Source organism: Neolamprologus brichardi, chromosome 7, assembly GCF_056152115.1.
Source record: "Neolamprologus brichardi isolate AB-2024 chromosome 7, ASM5615211v1, whole genome shotgun sequence".
Taxonomy (NCBI): Eukaryota; Metazoa; Chordata; class Actinopteri; order Cichliformes; family Cichlidae; genus Neolamprologus; species Neolamprologus brichardi.
The window spans coordinates 19,814,967-19,840,584 of NC_142110.1; the positions used below are offsets into that span (position 1 = coordinate 19,814,967).

Consider the following 25,618-nt stretch of genomic DNA (forward strand, 5'->3'; position numbering starts at 1 on the left):
TATGTAAAAATTAAAGTGTAATGTTAAAATGTTATGGTTGTACTGACAGGGGCTGCAGACGTTTTTTGAAACAATGGTTTGGAGAAACCTCAGAGTGTTTAGGTTACAAGTACATGCACCATGTAAAACAAATCCAAACATGACACTACAAATTTGCCTTTTTTTTTTTACTTTGTATAAATCAGCATTAAAAATACCCGACGCATGGGTGTTACATTTTTAAGTATGCAAGTTGATAACTGAAGGAAAAAGCACAATGTTGCACAGCCTTATAAATACAACATTAAACTATTATATATATATATATTATTGTTAAATGTTGGACACAAGCCTACAGACTGACACATCTTTACACACATTATACAGACCGTGTTCTCAATAACAAAAACAGAACCTTTATTTCAGTATACAGACCCTCATTTTTTTTTTAAAAACTGACCTGTGAAAATCCCATATTTTCTATCAATAATCATAACAGAGAAAACAGAAGAAACAGTGCACAACGAATGCTTTTCAGTTATTTAAAAGTGTCTTTGAGACACAAACTATTAACAAACATTATCAACAAACATTATCTATATCATCATAAATAATTAATACAAAAGCGTACGGGTTGTTTTTGGTGAAAAATCACAAATTGTTCTAAATTGTTGCCATTTTCTTGGCAAGATGTCCGTTAGAAAGTGAAACAAAACAAACAAACAAACAAACAAAAAATACTATTATCCTAAGAAATGCGACTAATCTCAGTCACCTTTAAATGCTAGTCAACTTGTTACATGTCTGTTTGATATTTGAATAATAACTGTTATTAAGATATACAGTGCAATATTTAAATATTTGATAAAAGTATTCCCAGTACAGAGACCAGAAGTGGCACTATATTCTTTCTTTTGCTGTTTGGCTGAAATTGAGGAGAAATTGAGGCTGCTCTAATCTGTCTCAAAGCTGAATTTACTTTATTACATTTGCCGATGAATAGAAAATATTCTAAATGGTTTTAATGCTGATTTTACTGCTTTTATTAACAGTCAAAGAGTCATTCAAGGTCAAACAAATGCCTTCCATCATTTTCACTCATGTCTGGCTGCAAACTGACTGGTTTCACTGTCTGTATCAGACATCCTTGGTCATTCACCTTCAGCTCTTTGTCTTCAAGGAAAAGCGGCCTGTAAGAGGTTAAATAGAAAAGACATCAAACTTCAGAGTTATATCGCTGAATTTTTTTGGAGTGAATTTTATATCAAAGCTAAACTCACGTCTGGACACGAGGAGAGAAGTTTTGGATTCTGTGGCTGTCAGCCATGCTGCTCTTTTGTATTTGACTCTTTGAATTTCCTCTTACGTTGTCTTTCTTGAGTCCTGGCAGTGACGCCTCTGCCAGTGCGGTCTGAAAAGAAAAGTGAGCATAAATGAAAGAGTGGCCACGCCCCCAACCTGTTAGCACTCCTGCGTTGAGAATGCATTGGCTCACCTGCAAGCCAGAATTCATTAGGGTTCCATAACCTGCACTGGAGGAAATACTTTTCATCAGTGATGGATTTCTGCAGATAATAGAAAATAACAGATAACAGCAATGAAAATTCATAAAGTAAAGGGCCTCTACTGAATGGAATTTTTCCAACCACATTTATCTATATTTTAAAGTTTTTTGAGAATTTTTTCTCAAAGTCAACATTACCATCGTCGGATTTGAGTGATAAAGGAGAGCGATCAGATTGGAATTTATGGATTGATTTCAACTTAAATTTCAAAGCCGTGATTCCTGGAAATGCTAAAAATCTAACTTTTGTCTCGATTAATATTGCACCTTATATTTCACAGCAATTTTCAGTGAGACTCAGTTTTAAATAAATCACCTGCAGAGATGTCTGTCTTTAAAATAAGGAAACTAAACCTTTCCTTTTGGTTTTTATAATATAGATGATACTTAGCACTGTAGACCATAAAGTTGTGTAACACTGATAACAGTGTTACACAACCACACAACAGTGTTAATAACTATAAATTTGTGAATTTACAAACAGCAGAAGTTTGTGGTGGCTCATGCTAAAGCTGTGTTTTGTGATTAAAATGTGATATTTTGATTATTGTGTAATTAATTATCATTATATTTATGAAATATGTACAGATACCCTGATGGCGGCACTGCGATAAACAAGGAGGATCTACTGTACCCTGTGATCTTCTGGGATCGCCTCCTCTGGTATTCCACCTCATCCACAGTCCACACTGCACCTTTCACATTCTCCACGCGCACGAAACACTTGTGCAGGCTCAAGTTGTGTCGAACTGCATTCTGATCCAGATGAAATCAGAGTGAGGAAGATATTTCTGAATGCATGCTGCATGCATCGGGTATGACACACAGTGGGATACAGAGTTAATTATCTGCAGGTGGGATACCTTCCATGTGGCGGCGTTGCGTCGGAAATAAGCAAATGTCCTTGTGAACCAGTTGTATATCTCGTTGAGGGTTAGTTGCATGTCTGATGCTTCCATGATAGCCTGTAGATGGAAAGGAAATAATACACTGTAGCACAATACAGGATCAAATTAAAGCCTTCACTAGTTTATCGAAGGCAAGGAACAAAGATACGGCTTTTGTGTTTGTTTTAATTTAAGGAATCACCAATTCTGCAAAAATAATGCAATAGTAGAAACAGATGCATGTTTTTGTATCATGATTCACACTTTGCTACGAAAATGTTGAAAAAAAATCAATTACAGATATTTCACAACCCTGCAGGTGAGCATGTATCTGGACCAGAAGGAGACTCCTGACATTTACTGCTTCCAGATGTTTTTGAAGCACCCTGTGATCTATTAGATGTCTCACATGGTTACAAAGTATGAGCTGCTATGACTGCTCGGATTCTCTGGCATGAGTCTGCTAGTTGCTCCAAAGCGCAGGACGCAATGCCTTTGGTGAGGGAACTTTTATACTCCAAGCTCCAAACAGAAATGTAAAACCGACCTTTAATTGGACTCTTAATTGAAGTAGGCAACTACTTCCTTCTTTTTATTTACTTACTTTGTTGTATTTTTTATTGTGCTTAATAGTTTCTATCCAGTTTTTTTTACTCAGTTAATGATTCTTCTTCACACTTATTTTATCGACGTAGTTAAAGTGTACTTGCACAGTTTTTACATTTTGTGCAACAGCAAAACAACATATAACACACATGAGACATCAAAAATGTAAATGAATTGGTTAACTACATACACATATATGAAATCTAATATACAAACATCAACCTAATACAATCTTTTACACACACACACAAACAGAACAAAATTTCTAAACTTGCATATACAAACCGAGGTTAAATATATAAAAGATATAAAAAGAAAAACACAAACAAGCACATTTTTTGATGTCAGGTGGATAAAAATATTGAAAATTAAATTTTTTATTCTGTTTTATAACATTATTCTGTCTTATAGTTAACTAGTGAGTCATGTGCAAACTATTTTTACTTATTAATCAGTTGTAAAAAGACCTCGTGTCAGTTTTTTCCATATTCACGCTCTAAAACCAGCTGACTGCTAAAACAACAGGAAAACATTTATATTTAACTTGATAAAAACTTCAAACACTGATTGAAAATTGTATCACTTCAATCAAGTTATTCAAATTAATATGCAACATAGAGATTCCATGAAAACGTTGTTTATCCATTAATATGGGACCAGCAAATACAAAATAAAAGAAGGCGAATAGAAAGTTTAAAAAAAAACCTGTCATACCTGTCGAATCAGTGTGGCATAGGTGAAAGGTGGTCTGAGATCAGTGTTTTTGTAAAGCTCATATTCATTTTCTGAAACAAGAAGAAAGCAGAATAAAGAAAAAGCAAAGTAAAAAATCTGGAACGAGCTGCTGTGTGTCAAGTGGCCAGGTTACACTTCACCTGAAGACAGCGAGTAGACCAGAGGGTGATTACGACGTCTCATAGGCCCAACGCCTGACGTGTGAGAGGGGAACTCTTTCTCACACCCCTGGGATGGAGTGCCAACAGGATCTAGAGGTCGAGGGGACACCTGGGCTGGGTCTGATGGTCTCAGCGAGGGCAAGCTGTTGGTGACTGAAGTGAGCTGAGAGTGACAAAAGCATGAAGTTAACAAAGGATCGAGAGCAGCGAACACTCTGACAGGGAAACAAAACAGAGTGGGAGATTCATAACAGGGCGTAACGGAGCGATTGGATTCACCTCCTCAGAGGTGATTCCTCTAATATCACAATAAGGAGGAAGCCAATTATTGTTAATTATAGGGTGAAATTGTTTGGTGGGTGTTGTGATTATGGCGCAATATTTGCAAGATTAACAAATGATTAGCTCCCACATTATCACAGCACGTCTGTGCCAACAGCTGGACACGGAGAGGAGAGAGGGCACTCTGTACATTTAGCGTCCTCGCTTTGAAAAAGCACCGAGGGCTCCGCAAAGTAAAAGAGCAAAGATCAAATTAGAGCCATAGTCAAAAGGTGCTTTGTAAACTTTTTCAAAAAATGAATTTGTGTTTCAATTTGAAAAAATATTTCTTACCAGGACCCTCATCCCACATAGCATTGCCTCAGAGCTGTGTTTTGGGGTTTTTTTTGTTCCTAAGGAAATGTCAGCTTGCTTTTGCAACTCATTCAACTGTAAAAGTTCAACAAGTCAATTACAGCCTAGCAGTATCTTCATCAGCACTAGAAGAGATGAGGGTGAAGCCAGATGTGCTGTTTTCTCCACATATTTGGAGTCCCCCCCCCCCCCGTGAAGCCGTAAATATCACGGCTCATTTACTCAACCTGTGTTGTTCGCGCAGCTATTACTGAACGCTGCCTACCTGCGGGCCGCACGGGTCAGCAGCCGTGTCGGACTGTGGCGACTGTGCAGGCGCCGAGAGCGATTGAGCTTCTAAAGATGGCAGATGCAGGTGAGCCATCATTGCCTGCAGACGCTGCCGTTCTTTGCAGAGCTGCAAGAGGAGATGAAGAAAGGAAGCGGAAATTGTAGTGGATGGTGTCACATTGTAATCACCAGACAGAGGTTATTGAAATGGAAGGCTGTGAACCTGACAGATCTCTGGAAGAAAGCGTTCGTTCTGTGTCAAACACCAGGAAAAGCACAGCAGGGGCTGAATGTTGCATGAGGATTTAGCATAAACAGAAAGGTTTCTAGACAGTCGAGCATTGGAGAAATTAATCAAGTGTTTCTTGTTTGAAGTGACTGCAGACAAGCCTTGCTCCAAATATAAACTTTTTTTTTTCTTGGTTGGGTTGGGCATATATAAAGTATATAGAAAAATCCTCTTATCTCATGCATAATATCAGGTATCACCCATGTTTTAAATTATGACTGTATCATCATCTCAGTTCATCATTCAGTCTATAGAATATTACACATTTTGATGACGTAGCAACTAATCCCCCACATGATCCATAACAATTTAGAGGTTATTGTAACATGCGAAGCACCGAAAGAACGCTCTGAAAGTCAAGTCAAAGTTTATTTCTAGAGCACATTTTAAAAAAAAACTCAGCTCACCAAAGTGCACAGGTTATACAAAATGTAACAGTCACCAAATACATACTATAAATCATCAAATACAATCAATTAAGTATAAAAGCTAAGGTTCTCTGCTCAACTAGAACTGAAAGCAAGAATAAGTAGGTTTTCAACAGAGACGTGGGCAGCTGAAACACTGCTGAAAGGCTCTAGCTCCTCTGCTTTAAGCCTGGATTTATGAACACTCGTGCTTCTGGTTTGTAGACCTCAGTTGGAAATTGCACATAAAATGATAAAATCAATGCTGACCTTGAGAACATCTTAACACTGTGCAAGTTTCAATAAATCGGACATAATTCAAGCATCGCTGCTTCCTTTTCTGTCAGTGATACTTATAAGTTAGATTCCCTACCTGAAGCTCAAGCTGCTGAACCACCTGCATCTGGACTCTGCACTGGGCTGTACTTCTGTCATCCAGAGTATGTTCACTGTTTATGTGCCTGAAACATATAGAGCAAATATGTTAGGAGATTTTTTTAAATGTAGAAGTAGAGGAAGAATCTTTCATCTCTTATCAAATACTGTGGATAAAACAACATTTAGATCCACACTGATGATGAAGTGAATGTTATGGGCTATAACAACAGCAGTAAGTATCTAAACAAAAATAAATCAAACCCAAATCAGCTGTGTGGAAGTAAAGGATTTTACAATATTTGCAGAAAGAAAAATTAAGTTTAAGTTTATTTATATTGTTATTCTCATGTCTCAATGTTCGTTTTGGTTTTGAGTGAACAGTAAACAAACAAACAAGCAACACAAACAATAAAATAGTGTTAATTTCTAATTTTAGTTTTAAATAACTAGATTTTTTTTCACAAAGTAACATAACTAACATAATAATTAACATATTTAACTATAAGCTGATCAAAATCATAATTTTAAAATTGTAAAGTTTGAAAGAAGTAATCAAAATGAAAAAAGCAAATCCATAACAGTGGACAACTATTATCTAATTATGTGTCTTTTCAAATGTAATCCATTTCATTAAAAAAAAATGTGATTACATAATTCACATATTATCCATTACTATCTGAAGATGAGGTTAAGAGATGTCAGTTATTCTGCTGCTTTGTTTTCACTGCTATATGTCAAAAATTAAAAGTGTGAAGATTGTTTAAACCTACTTGATAAACTGGCTGAAGTTTTCACAGACGGACTCACAACCGGGCCAATTACACACGCCGTGACCGAAGAGGGCGTGTTTGGCAGCGTGATCACCTTTAACAGTGCTGATCGAGAGAGAGAGAGAGAGAGAGAGAGAAGGGCCTGTCAAGATTAAAGAAACCACAGCAGGCAAACAACAAAACAGCAATAAAACAGATATAAGAGTGTTTTGTTTTCTTTTCAGGTAGCAGAAATGACAGGAGAGAGGTGGCAGGGAGCACTGACAAAAAAGCACAAAAAACAGGATAACTATTTACTTTTGATTCAGGACGTGTACTGCAGTTACGTAAACTTTTTCTTTGCTGATCCACTTCAGGTGGCAGAACACAAAGCAAACAAACAATACAAAATACATCGTCCCCAAGGGGAATTAGAAGTGAAGTCTCAAAAGCAAACATCTCCTCACCCGCACCTTGAGAGAAAAAAAAAATGTCTACAGATGACAAGTCTTTGATGTTAACAGAAAAAAGGCAGTGTCACCTGAGCACTCCTGCTGCTTACAGCGAGAACAGACGGCTCTTACCTTTCAGCTCTGTGAGGACAGGCAGACTGCAGGTCATCGGCTTGTCTCCTTGGGACTTTTGCTGACATTATTTTGCCAGCGGAAGATTCTCGATTCTCTTTTATTGTGGTTTTATCTTCAGTCATTCCAATTGTGAGCTCTTTCCATACTTGCTGCATCTCTGCAGGACTGAGACAAGCTAAAAGATGATTGAAAACACAAAGTCTATCAATACTCCTGCAAATAGCAAAGTAGCTGTGGTGTATTTTTCTAGCGATGTAGCATTTGTTATTCAATGTACATTAATTATACAGTGCCCCTGCTGTTCCTTCAATCTCGAAATGATGACTTAAAACACATAGTATACACAAAATGAAAGAGTTGATTTGAAGAAACTTTTTTTTTAATGTATAACTTTGGAAATAGATGTAAAGAGGAGTGACCTGGAGAGAGGGTGGGAGAGGACAGCGCTGGTCTGTGCGCCCGGAGGAGCTGCTGCTGTTGCTGCTGCTGGAGTTGGATGAGCTGCTGGAAGACGAGCTGGGGAGAGGAGAGCTGGAGGATGGGGAAAGAAAGCATTTCTACTGAGGTAGTAAACACTGCCCTCACTCTCTTTTGCCATACCAGAGTGAGACCAGTCAGTCCATTAAGGGTCACATCTGGTAGATGTTTAGATATTGATTTTGGGCTTTTAAGTCAGGTGATATCACCATTTAATAATAACTTTTAATGACTTCATCAGATACTGAAATGATTTTAAAATAAAAGGCCAAATCCACATACTATTTCTGTTCAAGCTCAGATGTCAAAATTCTTTCAAAATAAAAGCCCAAATCCATTCATTATTTCACTTTAATCTCTACAACCAGAGAAAGGAAAAGAAATAAATATTTATTTTTTATATGTGTATCAATCTTCAACAATAGGATATCCTCCAAAAATATATAGGTGTGTAATATTCTAGCCTGAGACTCTTACCTCTTTGATTTTCTTACTGGACTGTTGCTGAAGCAGCTGAATCTGTTGTTGCTGCTTCTTGTAGAACTCTTTCAGGTGATGCTATCAAAAAATGTAGCATTATCACGATCATTTAGACACTTATAACTGCTACTGGTAGAAATATTTGTTTGTTTTATTTATTTTAGGCTGCCTCACGTTTGCCAATCTTAGGTGTGTGGTACAATTTCAGTATTTGGTATATTACAGAAGGTGGAAAGAATGACAAAAAGGTTTTTACTGAAGATAGAGATTTACAGACACACTAGCTGGGTATAGGCTGTCTGATATTAAACCTGTTCAAAGACTGCGTGCTTAAGCATTAAAACACTTTAACCCAGGCAAAATCTTTATAAAAATCATGATTCTTTGTTGTTTCCCTGCTACAAGAGGAGAATAAAGAACAACAAAGCAACAACAACAGAAACCACAGCAGAAAGGGGTCATAGGCTAACATTGTCATTTTAAACACTGACATCTTGGTGATATGATGGTACTAAGCCAAAATTAATACATTCTATTTAATGAGATGGAGTTAAACCTTAGTGGAGAAAGTCTAGGTAAGTCAAAAGGTTGAGTTAAAATCCAGAAGTGCAGGCCCTTTTATTTATTTTTTAATAATTATACCTTTTGGTTCTCCAAGTCATAATGTGCTAGCACTAGCACTTTTGCACTTTATCTAATGTTAAATATGTATTATGACATTTAGTAAGCTGCTGTGTTATTGTATTATTATTATTATTATTATTATTATTATTATTATTATTATTATTATTATTATTATTATTATACATATTGGTTGACTTTGGAACACCAGTTTGCTTTGGAATGACTAACTTACAAATTAGCTCACCTTGATAGCTTTTAAGCTCATGTTAATCATGGCCTCAGTCTAAATCATTTTGCAGTAACATTAACTCAAATATCTAACCTTATAACAACAATGTATTCTCATTGTCATAAGTTCCCATTGATAAGAATTTTGTAGTTTTTTAACGCTTGCTAGCTAAGTGACTTCTCTTAGCTAGTAAACTAGGCTAAATTAACAACAATCATAATAATAATTATATGTATATGCAAATAATAAATAAACAAATAAATAGTTGTTAAAGTAGCCAATTTACAAACTTTGCTGTGTTATGTAAGTCATGTTTATCAAACACCACCACCCTGACATGTATATATGTTAACTGTGCATATACCTGCTGAAGCAGAAGGGCTTGCTGCTTCTGGTGGATCAGAGCCTGCAGCTGGCTGGGAGCCAGAAACTGCTGAATCTGCTGAGGGGCCATCATAGCAAGAAAGACCTCAAAGAAGAAGAGGAAGGACAACATTTTAAAAGACAGTCGGGAGTGCAGTCAAAACAATAACTGAGACAGAGTGTCAGGTGATAAACAGTAATAACCATCAAATGGGAATCTTTCCAATTACACAACAGTGTTGTCAACCTTTTGTGAACATCATCATGCTGGATTGTGTCACTGACCCAAAATGAGACTGGAGATAGGCTGACCAGTTAATTAGCAACACAATTTCAAGCTTGTTGTGGCTCCTAATAGAAGTGTATGGGTATTAATAAAGGCAAACACTCCCAGAATAATAACTGATCTGCGCTGTCACTGATAGGGTGACAAATAACAGGGCGATTGTCTCCCTTTGTAGTCACACAGAGCCTACAGCAATTACCATGACTGCATTAGGAAACAACAACATGCATATTCCACATGTTGTATTACAAACAACACATAAAAAAGGTGCTACTAAATGATTGTTGGGGAAAATATAATTTATTTGAATTTTGCAGTATGTGGTCTCCTTATCTATATATAAAACATCAACCGTCAACCAAGACTAAGGCTGCTCTTTGGGTTTGGTAAAGCTGTCATATTGAAGTAATATCTCAGCAGCCTGTAGGATGTAATGAAAGAATCACCAAGGACCTCAAGTTTGTAATTTTTCCACCCATCAGTCCATTGAGATGTTGCCCCCTGTGTTCAACCAGACTGAGAAAGTTAAGAGCAATAGGCATTACATGAAGAACAAGGAAGGAAGGAGGTGCAGTGGTCTTATTTAGTGCTGAAACAGCTGGCCTTTTAATTTACTGGTTGATTGGCAGAAGTTAAATCAACCATCAAGATTATGTAGACATACTTTCTCAAAAACCAGGGGGAGGACAAAGACGCTTTACCAAAATTAGCAAAGAAAAAAAAAGCTTTAAAAAAGTTCAACTACCACTGTTAACAAAAGCAACACCCCCAAAAAAACACAAACCACACGGTGGTTATGCCACGTTTTTAAAAATATAAAAGTTTAAGACAAGACTGACAAATATATGTGTCAAACTTTTTTTGTTCTCCCTGAATGTTCTTTTGCATGTAGGTGCAGCTGGCTTCATTATCGCGCTTTACAAATCCCCGTGCATCCATTTGCTGCGTGCAGCCTGGATACAGGTAAGAAAGAAATGCATTAAAGATGACGGTCCCTGCCTTTTATTATCAAAGAAAAAAAACAGTTTTCTACATGAATAGTCCTTATTTGTAATATTTTTAGGGTTTTCAGATTGAAAAAAAATATTCATATCACAAGTCATTATTAAATTCTGAAGACCAGAATCACACTCTGGCAGACAGACAATGTTGCAACAGGATAAAGTTATTATGTCAGCTGAAAATACCCCCCATCTGCCCCCCCCCCCCCCCCCCCCCCCCCAACCAAAAAATAGGATCTTTAAATATTAACACCATGCAGTTGAGTGCTGGCACAAGTTGAAGTCCAGATTTAGAAAGTGAATTAGGAGAATAGAACAGAACAAAAGTGACAAGATGACAGGACGGACTGGAGGAAGCGCTGTTGCTGGCCGCTAATTATCTCGGTTGTTTCATTGATCCCTTAGATTAAGATTACCAGGGATGGAATTGCAAGAGACAACCATAAAATTGTGTTGGGCCATGCTTATTTGCCGTTCACTTGCATCTGTTTGACCTAGGTCTGTGCACAATTATTCCTCCCTGGCTCTGACTCACAAACTAATAATGAAGGACAAACAAGAATTCTGTGTCTCAACTCCCCGCTCCCCTCAGATCTCATATGAAATCTTTGTCACTGTCAACAGAGCCGCGAGCTCTGGGTTTCGTGTCCTGCCAGAGGATATCCAATATGAGGCCATGGGGTATTTCTCTCTTGACATCTGTTTGAGGAAGAGTGTTCTGTTTTCCACTTATGAAGGAGAGGAAAGAGCTGAAGGATGAAGAAAAGGAGGATGAGGGGCACGATGAAGGAGTAGCAGGACACACACATACCTGTTTATGCTGAAGAGTCTGCCAGTCGTCGCCACTCAGAGCGCCAGCGTTCCCATTAGCGACTCTTTCCCCTCCACTACTGTCTGTGTGACTGAGGAGGCTGCTGGCTGGGTTTTGACGGGCTGTTGTGGGACTGAGAGGGGACTCTGGCATCTCAGCTAACATCATAAAAGAAGCTGGTTATCAAAGATGGAAGCTGCAAACTTCTACTGCTATTTGAAAAAAAGAAAATCTCAAAGACAGCATGTGACTAAATGAGGATAAAGAAACTCTAATTAAAAAATATTCTTACAACCAAAACAAAAATAAAATGTTTCAAGAAAGGCCTAAAATAGGCTGAAAGATGCTGCAGATAATATTTAGAGGACTGCTGACCAAAAAATATAGATACATTTTTGACTTTCAAGTAAAGATTTCAACTATTTTAATGAATGCCAATCATAAAAAACATTGGTGCATGCTTTTTTTGAACTGTTATTGACTTCCTAACATTTAAACGATAATACCCTGTAAGATTTAATCATTTAATACCATCAAAAAGCAGAATGATTGATTGTAACCGGATGTATCCAGAAAATCGATCTGTAGATTATAACATGTACAGGCATTAAAGAAAATTAGTCAACATATCTTACCACTGCACAAAGGCAAAGCTAATAAAAAGCTTCCTAACAATAGTTTAAACACATATCCTGTTACATAAAACATGGCTTTAAGTTTTCATATAAAGTCCTAAAATGCACAGGAAGTACAATCTAAGCTCTCCTACTGAAAACGAACAAAAGCTTCGTACCGTTAAGGTGAACAGCTGAATTCAGAGCAGCCAAGAAGAGTTGGTGTCTTCAACTAGGCAGTTTGGAGTGTGGATGAGAGATAACTGATGGAGTTGTGTGACTACCTCGAGGGGAGGAGTCACAGCACTGTGAGCAGGAAAAACAATATTATCAAATCAGCAATAAAAGGCAGGGACCTGCAATGTTAAAAAGCTCCTCTAAAAATTTGAATTGATTAATGTTATTTACATTGTAAGAATACACACATTTATAGAACATGTATTATTCACATTAGTGCATACAGCACACACAGTGTTGTGCTTCCTAGCTACCTGTTTTTTTTGGGGGTTTTTTAAATCCTGACACTATTTTTCTTTGAGATATTCATAGATGTACACAGTGCAATAAGCAAAACGCCCCCTAACACACATCATTTATTGTCTTAAATGAAAAACAAAGAGTCCTTTTTAAATTTCTTAGAGAAGACAAGTATAGTTTTACTTTATTTAGATATTCAGTATCTAAGACGTCTGAAAAAAGGGCTCTCTAACCACACAACTGTCAAACTCTTATCAAAGAGCTATTTACAGTTGCGTCTGCACATTTGAAAAAAAAAACAACAAAAAAACACAGCAGTACATAAAAACAAATAGAAGTGTTTAATTTAGCCTGCTGATGAATGCAGTATACCCTAGAGTGCAGACACGCAGCTGACAAACTGACAAATAACACCCTGAATAACTCTCGACATGTCTGAGACAAAATAAACTTTGTGGAAGACAGTTCTGCACAATCATTATGGATTTATTTTAAAAAATGTTTACTTTCAGCGTGCCACCTTTATCATATAAACGTCCTCGACGAGGGTGAGGACTAAAGACTAAAAGCCACGTCCTTGTAATTTATCTCTTGTTGGTATGAGGGATCACAAGGAAAGGCTCAGAAACCTTTAGTTTTCCCTCAAATAATCCAGACAAAGAATTAATGTGTTAGCTTAAAAAATATTTATAGCAATAATGCACGATAAAACGTGTTAAAAAGAAGCCTTTTACATCGTGTACATTCACAGAAGTAACAGCTGAGGGAAATGGACTTCTTCACAAAAAGTACAAGATTAGACTTCATAGCAGGTAATGACTGACTTGTGTATATTGTTACCAAGGTAACTTTCTGCCACCTACTGGATTAATATTTACCTGCCTTCCAATTTGGATGAAAAAGGTAATAATGTGTTTTTTATATATAGGCACCTTTCAAGACACTCAAGGACACCTTACAAGCAATTAAGTATCAAAATCACAATATGGATATAATAACAGTTGGAAAACACCATCGAATTAAAAGTCAATACATCATTAAATACTACTAGTGTTGTGTGTATTCACATCTTATATTTTTTCTGCCTCCAGCTTGTTCTGTTTCATTATAAAATTATTTAGGGATTTGAAATGAGTTCTTTTATTTGTTTTTGTTTTTCTAAACTCTTTTACTGTTTCACTCTTTCACAGCTGGAGACTGGAAACCTAAAGGGTTACAGTGGTGGTGTCCTAGCCTTGATTGTGTGTGACTCTCTTTCAGTTCAGCAACCAACCCACTGTGATGCTCTAAGGCTCATAATGTGATGAGGTCCCCTCATTTTATTCCTCTACGTGTCCTGCAGACAGCATTGTGGCTCCACCTGAGCCAAGGACTCGGTTCACAAACCAGTCGTTGTGCTCGTTGCTGTTCCTCCAAACAGGACCGGGGTTCCTGAGGTAGAGAAACCTCAGGTTGAGTTTCTGGGAGGGGGGAGACAGGGTGGCTTTGGCAATCAGAGCAACACCACAGAGTAAGAGCTTAGACAAGGTCTATGTGTGCTCAGAAGATTTAGGAAGAGTTAGTAAGGATGCTGGAAAAGGTTCTAACAGCATTTGTTGCAGTTATTACTGCCGCCAAGGAGGTTATACACCAAACAGAGCTCGAAAAGGTTTGAATGAATTTTGAGTGGGGTCATATTAATAACCCATTAAAATTTCACTTCCATCCACCAAGGTCTTTCAGGTCAACCTCACGGATTATTGATTTAAAATGCCAAAACAAAAAGCCTTATGAATTAGAAACTATCATTCTTATAAGTGTAATGTGTATTATCAGCATATAGAAAGTACCTTGTAAAGATGAAAATAAATAATAATAATAGATAATAAAAAAATAAATTATGTGAGAAACTATGTTTTCTAAATATTCCCTATATGCCTATATTGACTACATATAAGCATATAGGGAATGATATATGGGAATTCTAAATATCGCTTTACTGGGAACGTCTGGCCAATTCTTCAGAGTCAAATAAGGTCAAAGTTTCATAACTTTTATCTTTAAAACTGCACTTAAAATTCTACTGCCTTTGTATTGGTGACATTTAGGAAATGATACTGCTATATGAGGACTCTAAATATCACACTATAGTCTACACTGAAATATCATGTGACGCTTGACCTCTGACCTCATTACTTTTCTCATCTGCCTTTCTTTCAAGTTGACCTCAAAAAGATTTCTAGCTATTAATAAAAGTATGATCAAGAGAAAGAACATGAGCTGCCTAGTTATTTTGAAATATAATGTAGTATAATATTATCTACATTCATTTACAAATCACTACCTATTATCCATTACCTACTGATACATAATGTTTACAGTAAACATCTGTCATGCTGCCCTTATCGGATGTTTACTGAGTTACAAATTCTTAGAGCATGTTTAAAAGGAACAAAGAAAAAGAAATGAATGCATACAAAATACAATACTTGTCTTAAAAGTAAATACTGCTTCATGTTTTGTTCTATAATGATGCTGCTCTCCTCTGTCTCAGGTACATGTTTAAAATCACTTCCTGCTTTTTTTTTTCTTCTATATTGTAAAAAGTGTCAATAATATGTAGCACGAAGCTTCCTTCCTCTGTATTCATGGTTTATTTTTACCCTACCTTCCACGACGGAGCACTGCAATAAAAGTATTCTGTCTGCATCACATCCTCTAACAGCCTGGACGAAAGCCTTGTCTCATACGAATCAATCAAGTGCTTACCATTCATTCTTATTCATTGTTAAACATGTTTTACTCACTAATACTAAGCGCTCACCACTTTTTTGGCAATTATGCAAATTTGTCACCTGTAAGATAAATACAGGAAATATTACACACTAGAGCCATAAACTGTATCATGGTATCTGCCAATGTGATAGGTGGATAATAGATAAATCTAGTGTGGAATGACTGTTTCTCACCTTGAGACTTTCACAGCTATTAAATTATCAGATATTTACAAATTGGAAATTATTTTAAACAGGATGCAAGTGCAATGGAGCCCGTTGTCAAAGGAGCTTGCAAAGAAAAGCGTCTGGACTTCTTTAAGTTACTTGAAGACGTTTCACCTCTCATCCGAGAGGCTTCTTCAGTTCTAAGGTCAAATGGTGGGGAGTCCCAGATATAAACCTGGTGGGAGTGTCCCCCCACAGAGGGACAAAAGGACCCCCTGATGTTCCTCTAATCGCCTGAGCCAAGGTGTGGAACTGGGTGTGGGTCCCAATCAGCCAGAGTTTCGGGTGAGTTCATTGTGAAACCTGGCCCCACCTTATCATGCGAATTCCTGAGGTCAGATGGCCCAGGATGTGAGTGGGCCTTAAGGCATCTGGGAAGGGATCTCAAAACTGGATTATAGATGGCAGAGAGTTGGTGTCGTAAACCACCGCCTCTGTTCAAAGATGGTCGCTCACAGTGGACATAGATGGCTTCTTTCACTCCTCTTTCAAACCATCTGTCCTCTCTGTCCAAAATGTGAACATTGGCATCCTCGAAAGAGTGTCCTTTATCCTTAAGATGCAGATGGACAGCTGAATCTTGTCCTGTGGAGGTGGCTCTTCTGTGTTGTGCCATGCGCTTGTGAAGTGGCTGTTTGGTCTCTCCAATGTAGAGGTCTGGGCATTCCTCGCTGCACTGTACAGCATACACCACATTGTTAAGTCTGTGTTTTGGCGTTTTGTCTTTCGGGTGAACCAGTTTTTGTCTGAGTGTGTTGCTGGGTCTGTACTTCAGACCCAGCAAGATTCAGCTGTCCATCTGCATCTTAAGGATAAAGGACACTCTTTCGAGGATGCCAATGTTCACATTTTGGACAGAGAGGACAGATGGTTTGAAAGAGGAGTGAAAGAAGCCATCTATGTCCACTGTGAGCGACCATCTTTGAACAGAGGCGGTGGTTTACGACACCAACTCTCTGCCATCTATAATCCAGTTTTGAGATCCCTTCCCAGACGCCTTAAGGCCCACTCACATCCTGGGCCATCTGACCTCAGGAATTCGCATGATAAGGTGGGGCCAGGTTTCACAATGAACTCACCCGAAACTCTGGCTGATTGGGACCCACACCCAGTTCCACACCTTGGCTCAGGCGATTAGAGGAACATCAGGGGGTCCTTTTGTCCCTCTGTGGGGGGACACTCCCACCAGGTTTATATCTGGGACTCCCCACCATTTGACCTTAGAACTGAAGAAGCCTCTCGGATGAGAGGTGAAACGTCTTCAAGTAACTTAAAGAAGTCCAGACGCTTTTCTTTGCAAGCTCCTTTGACTACGATGACCTGGATGACTGAGAACCTTCACAGACAATGGAGCCCGTTGTGGGCCAGAAGTAACAAAACATAAATAGTTACCATGGTAAATCCCATGTGCCTGTAAAAATAACATAACTCCCTTGGGAGTCATGGATTCTACAAAGATGTCCACAAAGTATTTAGACTTTGGGGTGGTTTGTAATAAGAAACTTAGATGATTATCAACTTATAGTTTAGATTAGGTCATACAAGCCCTCAAAAAAACAAAAAAACAAATACTGCACTGGGTCATACATTCTCTTCAGGAGAAGACTAAGACTACTGCACATAGTTTAAGTCCCTTCTGGCCTATTTATAGTGTTGGCCCTCGCAACAATGTCATCTGTAATTTGACTCCATCTGTTAAGTCAGAGCATGAATGTCAGTTGCCAGAAGCAGCGCAGTTCATTTTCACGCTGAGTCTCTCACAGAGAGCTTCATGGATTTTTGGGGACAGCCAAGAGGATCTGGGGCCTGTAACTTCTTAGGAGTCCCAGTCCTCAGCTCCTGGGATGTGGACGATGATGAGGGCGAGGTGGTCATTGGCATCAGGCCTAAATCCTCTCCTCTCCCACGGAGAAAGAGCTCTGTGTCTGATGAGGACTCGGAGCCTGAGCCTCTCATGTGTGGCTCCAGGAGAGTTTCCTTCGCAGATGCCAAAGGCCTCAATTTGGTTCAAGTGAAGGAGTTTGACACGTGGGATGTGCCCAAACTGCCAAGATACGACACATCTGATGGGGAAGGCAATGATGAAGATGAATACATTCTTTCACCTCTTAATTTTTCTCTCCCGTTATTAGCCGAGGAGCTACTGACCAAGGTCCAGGAGCAGAAAGTAGAGCTGGAAAAAATTGAGTTACTTCCAGGGACCACAATAGCAAAAGGGGTGGTGCGCGTCCTCAACATCTCCTTTACTAAGGCGATATATGTTCGAACAACTTTGGACTGCTGGTCCAGCCACTTTGACCTCCTGGCTGAGTACATCCCTGGTTCCAGCGATGGGCTGACGGACTGTTTCTCATTCACGCTCACTTTGTGGCCTCCATTTCGGGACGAGGGGGCCAGAGTTGACTTTTGTCTGCGGTATGAAACACCTGTTGGAACGTTCTGGGCCAACAACGCCAACAAGAACTACGTGCTGTCATGTTTCCGCAGAACAAAGGAAAACGATCAGCCACAGAAGGAAAACGTGAACAAGAAAAGCTGCCTCAAGACAGCCAGGTGAGAATACAAAGTGATTTCATAAAACATTTTTTAAGCACATTTTTTAGGTTTATTTAATTATAGGAATTGTGCATGGTCAGGGGAATGTCCATTATGCTTGTTATGGAAGATTGTAAAGGCCATTTCCTGCCTTGATTTAAATATCGACTATTCATTAAAAATGTCCTTTGCTAGTTAGTTTTGTAACTTAAGTTTATTTTGGTGACGACTATGTGAGGTCTATAATTTGAATAACTCATATAAATAGAAGAAATATGCTTCTTCTTCTTTCTTTTTTTTTTACATTATAACCAATCTAGACTTTGTGAAATGGACAACAGTCACAGTTAGAAAATACATAATTTCACATCTCACACATATAAATTCTTACAAGTTTTTAATAATTTAACACTTTTTAATCAAAACAATTTGTGTATCTCAGCACTGTCACCTTACGTGCTTTGTTGATTGACGATAATCACCTGAAGCTACATGAAAAAGAAAAGTGAATTAACCCTGACTGATCGCATTTTTAATTAATTAACTTATTACAGTTCGAACTCCAGCGTGGAAAACAGTTCAGGAAAGGAGTCGTCAACACAGGGAAATATTGCAGCAGGTGAAAATTTACCTTTTCTCCACTGTGAAATGAAGAAATGACCTGAAATTGAAGAAAACTGCTTTGATAGCCCAGCAGGATCATAGATAAAATGTTTCTTGTCTCCAGATGTGTCCAACAGTGGACTAGAGGGTGACACTTTGAAATCTAAGAATGATCAGTCAGGAATGTCAGAGGAACATGGACAGAAATTACTGGTGAGTGGGAAAAAAAATGTTGCCGATATGACTGATGACGCAACAGTTTCAATTCTGTCCCGACATTGTAAATCCTCACATGCAAAATGTTGTAAAGCAGGGGTGTCAAACATACGTCCCAGGGGCCACAATCGGCCCAGCAAAGACTCCTATCCTTTTTTTGTCATTCTGAACATTCGTTACAACCCAACAGATTATTTTCATTTTACAGCAATGTTTCTTTATTATGTAGAAAAAATGAGATGTATTATTAATATTGTACCCTTTTTTTAATAATATCTCAGGGATTAAACATGTAGTTCACTGGTCCGGCCCACGAAACACTGAAGTGGGCCATAATGTAAGATGAGTTGAAATCCCTGTTGTAGACTGTGTTAGGTTTTCTACATATATGATGTATTATTAGCAGTGTAAGGGCATTTAAAGGATCGGTATGACTGTGAGGTGCAGGAGGATCAGAGAGCTTAACATGACCCTGGTGCACTTTTTCAGAGAGGGTCACATAACTGGAGTTGGGTACCACCAGTATAACATAATGCGCTGTGCACCTAAAAAAACAAAAATAAGAAGTGATACTTGCAGTTTGTGCTTTCTCACAGTTTCAGTTACATTTAGTCAGACATGTTTTTTTTTTTTTTTTTAATGTCTTCTTGTTGTGAGAAATGCAACTTTAAATTTTACCTCACTTGGTTTTCTTTAAGGGGCATGTTGTTGAAATGAATCTATCTGTGTTGGTGGACAGATTGAGAGCGGAGTAAACAACAGCCAAAGGAGTCGCAGAAAGGCTGCACGGATGGCCCGGGTGAGGGACTACTTTGCTCAAAGAAACGGAGACGCCAACAACGCAGATAGAGACGAATCGCCTCCAGGGGTAACACAGGCAGCTCGAGAAGAAACCCCAAAGGAAAGGCATACAGATGTGCAACTGTTTGCTGAGAGCAACCGCAAACCAGAAGGTTCCCAAGCAAAGTGCAGCAAACCCCTCCTCAGTGTTTCACATGTTATGTCACCAGCACTTGACCGAAAGTCTGAGAACAAGCCAGAGAAATCTGAGAGCATTGCTTTGGCTGCCTCAGTCACATTAGCAGAAGGTGAGAGTGCCACGGACATCCAAGATGACCTGTTTGATAATTTTGCTCAAGCAGAACAGCAACATACCAAATCTCAGGACAGTAGTCAGGAGGCAGACATGGGTCATGAATACATTAGCAGAACAGCAGTGAGAAATGAAAGCCTTGTTGGCCAGACCAGCAGCTTCACATTTGGCACTGTGGTGGCTCCGCTGTATCACCAGGTGTTTGGCAGAGTGGGAAGTGAAAGTCAGAGAGGAGCTGGCTGGGAAAATCCTGCACGGGCTACACTGAATATCGGAGGCTTACATCCTCACACTGGCATGAGACAGATTAGTTGCACTGTTTCAACAGATATTAAAAGTAACAATAGTAAAGCACTTCGAAATGTGATTAATAACCAGAAATCAAACCAGGAATGCACAGACATAGCACCATGCAATAATCGTGTTGAAGAAGAAGCAAGTTTAAGTCTGACATTAAATGCAGAGACTCTGCAGGTTCTGGCTGGGACTGAAAATACAGACCGGAGATGCACAAGCACACTTAAGGGTTCACGAACTTGTTTAGAAGACACATTAAGCTGTCCTGAGACTGTAAACATTTTATCGCAAGCAGATTTGTTGAATCCACAAATACCGGCTGAGAGTTTACATCCCTGGGGAGAAGCACAGGAAGACAGTGTAACACATGACCCCCAAGGCCAAATTACAGCAGAAACAACACAGCGTCCACTCCCAGAGAATCCATGTACACATGATAAAACTAATCTGGATGAAACGCACGCAAAAAGCGATACACATGAAGTCAGGACCAGTCCGCAAACATCATTTGTAAAACTTGAAACCTCTGGGGACCTGCTGGGACATGTTAATGAAGGACCTGACCAACAGAGCGGCGGCTTAGAAGTAAAACGCCATGAATGTGAGTTAATCAAAGCTCTGTGTCCTGGTAACGCATCTTTTAGTGAGGTTAAACCATGTGAAGACTTGCATAAGTTGAATTTGCACCACAATGACAATTCAGTTACAAAAGCAACTGTTCCTAATTGCAAACTTGTGGAGAAATCAGATTTCACAACACCCAAGACACTTCTGGAAGCTCGAGGAGAAACTAACAACATGGGAGAAGGCAGTAAAATGACACACGGCTCACTCAAAGATGAATCAAAATCCTCTGGTGAAACTAAGGTAACAGGGGAGTTGGCTGAATGCGTGACTACAGAGACACAGGAGAAAACAGAGCATTGCAAAATCAAAGCTAAGGAGGAGGGTCTCTGTTTAGGAGAAATCACTGAAGTGAAGGACTGGGAAATGATGGTTAAAGAAGAAGAAAACAACATTTTAATACACGAAGAAGAAAAGGAGATAGTATATTTAAATCCGGGCGTCTGTGAAGTAAGAGAAAAAGAAATTGCAAATGAGGAATTTGTCAAGGGGAGGGCAGTGACAGGAGTAGAAGAGGACAGCGAAACAATCGGAGAGGCTGTCTCTGGAGAAGATGGTGCCAGTACTGAGGTGGAATGTGCTCAAGTCATAAAGATGAACAAAACAGGTGGAAGGGAAGAATTAACTGAGGAGAACCAAGTACAAGAAACAGAGGGACCAGTAGAGACAGAGCTGCACACAAAAAAACACTTTGCAGGAAAAGAGGTCAGTATTGAATGGGCACACATCCAAGAAAATGAGGAGATAAAGGGAGATGGGAAAATAAACTTGAATAAGGAAGGTGAAGGCGGAGCAGACCGGGAGAAAGAACCAAAGGAGGGAAACGGAGAGGAGCTGGATCCACATTACGAATTCCTAAATTACAGAGCAGTAGAGGCGGAGCTTGTAGAATCACATTCATGTGTGGCGAAACAGGAACAAAAAGATCCAGAACTGTGTTTGGAAGAGAAGTTAGAAATTACAGGAAGCAAGGATGGAGAGGTTTTATCTGCTCTGGTGAACAGCAGGCAGGAGGGTGGCGACGAGAGCGTACCAGTGAAAGAAAGTATAGGAGAAGAGCAAAGTGCACACATTCAAACTGAAAAACAATGTCTTCACACCACAAAAGCTCAGTCAGAAGATGGAAATGGTTGTGCCGCTGCAGAGGGGGGCGCTTTAACGGATGAACCTGAAAGTGATCAAACAAGCCAGGACAGCGCTTCGGCAGAGTCGGACTCGGGCGATGAGGTGGAGCTGTACATGCACTGCCTGAGGGCCGTCGGCACAGGAGGATGGTCCCACGAAGACAAGAGCACTGTGAGCAAAAGGCCCCGTCTAAGCAGAACCAAACTGCTGTCTGCCACTATGCCACCCATCACTGAATATCAGGATGAAGAACAACACCTCAGTCGCCTTCAGGAGAAGCTTGAAGACGGCAAGATTGCCGACAATGCCGCTGTATCCCTGGCAGAGGAGCGCATGGGTCAGAGTGTTTTGTCCTGGACAGACACGTTTTCCTGTGGCAATATTGCAAAATCACTGCTATATGCAACCCTGCTGGTGGTGTTTTTAGTTGTGGCATACCATTATGACTTTTTTGCCTGTTTGGGCCTCTACTTGATATCTGTGGTTTGGCTCTGCTGCCGAGAAGAGAAGTAACCAGTTAAAAACGACAACACAATGGGCTGAATTAAAATGTAATAATAATTTAAAAAAACAATCTGTTTGATTTTAAAGGTTTTCAGAGTGTACATGGTACTGATGTGATACCCAATTCTTCTTTTCTATAACCAATGATGACTAATGCATGATTTAGACTGATTTTTGCAGGAGATCTATGCTGTTACTTATGCTGTAAACTCCTTTAACCCTGCACCATAACCTTCCGCGCAACCTGCTGCAAGCCCACCGAAATGTAACTACATGTCGGGGTGTCGCAGCATCGACTCGAACAGCGTGGATGGATGTGGTGTAGGGGGAAAAGGGGCTTCCAGTTACGTCACGAGTTAGGAAGTAGATTTCCAGCAGAAGTCCAAATTAAGCTCAAGAAGACACAGTTAGGCAGATATCACACACGTCAGAATAAATGTTGTCTCTTCCCTGTGGGAGGATGTTACCTGTTTGCTGTCATAAGTCATTATTCTCAATGCTTCACTGTACATAAAACCTACATTACAATGGTTACATTGATCAGTTCTGCAGCTTTTTCAGGGTGAAATACACTACTCACTGTGCTCTGTGTGTGTGTGTGTGTGTGTGACTGCCACAAAAACTCATAGTGCTGCTATTATGATACAATAATAGGTGGTGAAGCTAATGAGGATGTTTAATTTTAATTTTAATTTTTCGATCATGCCTTAAAAAATGAAATATTTTTTGTGTTATACTACATTTATTTTTTAGTGTAGATGTCATGTGCATGTTTTTTGTTTTTTTTTAGGTGTAGCCTTAAAATCAGTATCCATGTGCAGATTCATCCAGGTCAGGGTAGTCTTGAGAGACTAAGGAACGGAAGGAAATTGGAGTTCTTTGGGTTTGTGATGATGTTTTTCTAATCATCCAAGAGGCTTCTTCGGTTCTAAAAAATGGTAGAGGGTCCAAGTATTTAGACTCCGGTAAAAGGCATGAGTCATTACTGTTACCAGGGATTAAGGGCTGAAACCACTATGAGACCTTTCCCCAATCCATCATGTGACCGACTGAGGTCACCTGAGGTGAGGTAAATGGTAAATGGTGCTTTTCTGCTCAAGCTATCAAAACACCGTATGCCACACCCATTCACACACACACACATGATACTGAGATACATCACTTTTTTCCTGCATCTAAGTGCTTTTTAACTAACATTTACAGTCCAGTAAACGCACCGGGAGCAACTCAGGGTTTAGTATCTTCTTTGGCCAGGTCACACTCACCCCAATGGTTTGAGTGGGGTCATTGAAGTTCCTGGGATGAATGAATAAACCCAGATAGAAATCAAGTCACTTGGACCCGTAACTTTTGTTTTCAACTTTGACTTTTAGCTGTGCAAGCTGAACACAGCTGCTGTATGACTTCAGGGAAAAAAGGATTAGCGTTCTCTTTTAAAAAGAAACACCATAACATTTATAAGCCGGACACACAAAAGGTATAAACAGGGGCTTCTTTTTGATTTCAAGTGTTTCTAAATAAAGACGGGATGTTTCCGAGGTATCATGTGAAACACGTTGTAATGCTGTCTTTTGTCTGGAAGCTCACTGACTTTGTTTAGTTTGCAGCCATGAAAATACCCAGTTAGTTTACCTAAAAAGGTGTTTCTCTCAGAAGTAAACCCTTTAGAGCAATAGCAATGCAGTTTTATTAGCCCGGTTGGCATGTTGACTAAACCCTATACCTCTTGGATTGTTTAATAACTTTTACAAAGTGAAGTCAGGCAACTGTCGTCTTTGCCAGACTAACAGGTGCCTATCTGACCTCTTTTTAGATGTTTTTACTCGGATACAATGATAAATCAAATGTGCCGTGAGAATGGGGATAATGCATTTTTAAAAGTTCGTTTCATTATAAATACTAGCATGAAAAATTTATGATTTATATTGTGTATTGTGTGAGCCACACTTTATGAAGCATAGAATTGCTTTAGAAGCAAGGGGAAATCAAATTGATACAATAAAAATCATTTAAACCGAGATGAGATGCAATTTAATAAATTGTAACTCATAGGGCAATTTTTTTCTCCACCAAAATATTAGTACATGTCTCGGGTTCCACAGTACATCTAATAAGCATATCTCCAGCTAAATAAACAGTGCCTTAGCCACCATGTGATGTGTGATATTTTGGGAGAGAGAAATACTTCACTGTCACAGGGTTTAAGAATTTATAACTTCAACAAACGTTTAAATAAAGCTACAGCTGTCCTCACTTCACATGAAATCTGTGTTTAAACTGCAAATAAATAGACACCCTCTCCAAACACTTCATAAAGTACACTGTACTAAAATCAGGTTGGACTCCCCTTATCCCTTCAGAGCTGCCTCAATTCACAGATTCAACAAGGTGCTGGAAACACTGCTCAGATATTTTGGTCCCTATTAACATAGCATCACACAGTTAGTGTGGATTTGTTGGCTGCACATCTATGATGTGAATATTCTGTTGCACGCTCTATTGGACATAGATCTGGTAACTATGGACGCCATCTGAGGTCAGTGAACTGTAAGGCATTACCTCATATTCTGAAATGACTGAACATGCAGTTAATAATAGATGTTGTCCTGCAATCAGCATTGACATATATGGTATTTAACTTTTTCCCCTGTTGTTCAGACAGTGGCAGTTTGTTTTCATTAGCCAGAGTCAAATTACCATCTCAGACTATAATGCTCTCCATCAGCATTTTCCAAGCCAATTTCCAGAAACAATAACCATGGATTGGCATCACTTGTGGGTTTTCAAATTCTTAGCCTATTTTAGAAAACATTGCATCATCTTTTCAAAGGTTTAATATCTGTACAGCTTTAGAAATGCTCCTTCTCAGACTATCCCATTTAACAGGACAGAACATCCTCTCCAGTCACCCTGTCTTAAATCATGATGGGGGTTGGAGGCGGGGGACTAGATCCTATATATGGGTCTGTTATAATATAAAAATCATTTGGCTTCATACAAAGAAGGGAAATTATATATAAGGATGGCACG

The 25,618-nt window shown here is 39.1% G+C and overlaps 2 protein-coding genes across 2 annotated transcripts; one reads left to right on the plus strand and one right to left on the minus strand.

Moving 5' to 3' along the window:
* Positions 1 to 1,039: 1,039 nt before the first annotated feature.
* LOC102780930 (forkhead box protein P2-like) lies at positions 1,040 to 11,687 on the minus strand. The gene is made up of 15 exons (XM_006782469.2): positions 11,520 to 11,687; positions 9,423 to 9,527; positions 8,203 to 8,283; positions 7,668 to 7,779; positions 7,246 to 7,423; positions 6,683 to 6,787; positions 5,908 to 5,995; positions 4,834 to 4,965; positions 3,912 to 4,095; positions 3,751 to 3,821; positions 2,407 to 2,508; positions 2,178 to 2,299; positions 1,475 to 1,544; positions 1,260 to 1,390; positions 1,040 to 1,169 (listed from the first exon to the last, which is right to left on the minus strand). The coding sequence occupies exons 1-15, from the start codon at positions 11,685 to 11,687 to the stop codon at positions 1,040 to 1,042; spliced, it is 1,779 nt and encodes a 592-aa protein (XP_006782532.2).
* Positions 11,688 to 17,302: 5,615 nt separating this feature from the next.
* ppp1r3ab (protein phosphatase 1, regulatory subunit 3Ab) lies at positions 17,303 to 23,054 on the plus strand. Its single transcript, XM_006782468.2, has 4 exons — positions 17,303 to 18,144; positions 18,681 to 18,745; positions 18,854 to 18,942; positions 19,685 to 23,054. Exons 1-4 carry the CDS (start codon positions 17,303 to 17,305, stop codon positions 22,595 to 22,597), a joined length of 3,909 nt encoding a protein of 1,302 aa, XP_006782531.2. The 3' UTR covers positions 22,598 to 23,054.
* The last annotated feature ends 2,564 nt before the right edge of the window (positions 23,055 to 25,618 follow it).

Coding starts and splice junctions, on each gene's coding strand:
- ppp1r3ab (XM_006782468.2), top strand. CDS start 17,303: ATGTCAGTTGCCAGAAGCAGCGCAGTTCATTTTCACGCTGAGTCTCTC. Junction 18,145..18,680: donor AGCTGCCTCAAGACAGCCAG/GTGAGAATACAA, acceptor AACTTATTACAG/TTCGAACTCCAGCGTGGAAA. Junction 18,746..18,853: donor ACAGGGAAATATTGCAGCAG/GTGAAAATTTAC, acceptor TCTTGTCTCCAG/ATGTGTCCAACAGTGGACTA.
- LOC102780930 (XM_006782469.2), bottom strand. CDS start 11,687: ATGATGTTAGCTGAGATGCCAGAGTCCCCTCTCAGTCCCACAACAGCC. Junction 3,822..3,911: donor GGTCTACTCGCTGTCTTCAG/GTGAAGTGTAAC, acceptor TTCTTGTTTCAG/AAAATGAATATGAGCTTTAC. Junction 2,300..2,406: donor GCAACGCCGCCACATGGAAG/GTATCCCACCTG, acceptor CATCTGGATCAG/AATGCAGTTCGACACAACTT.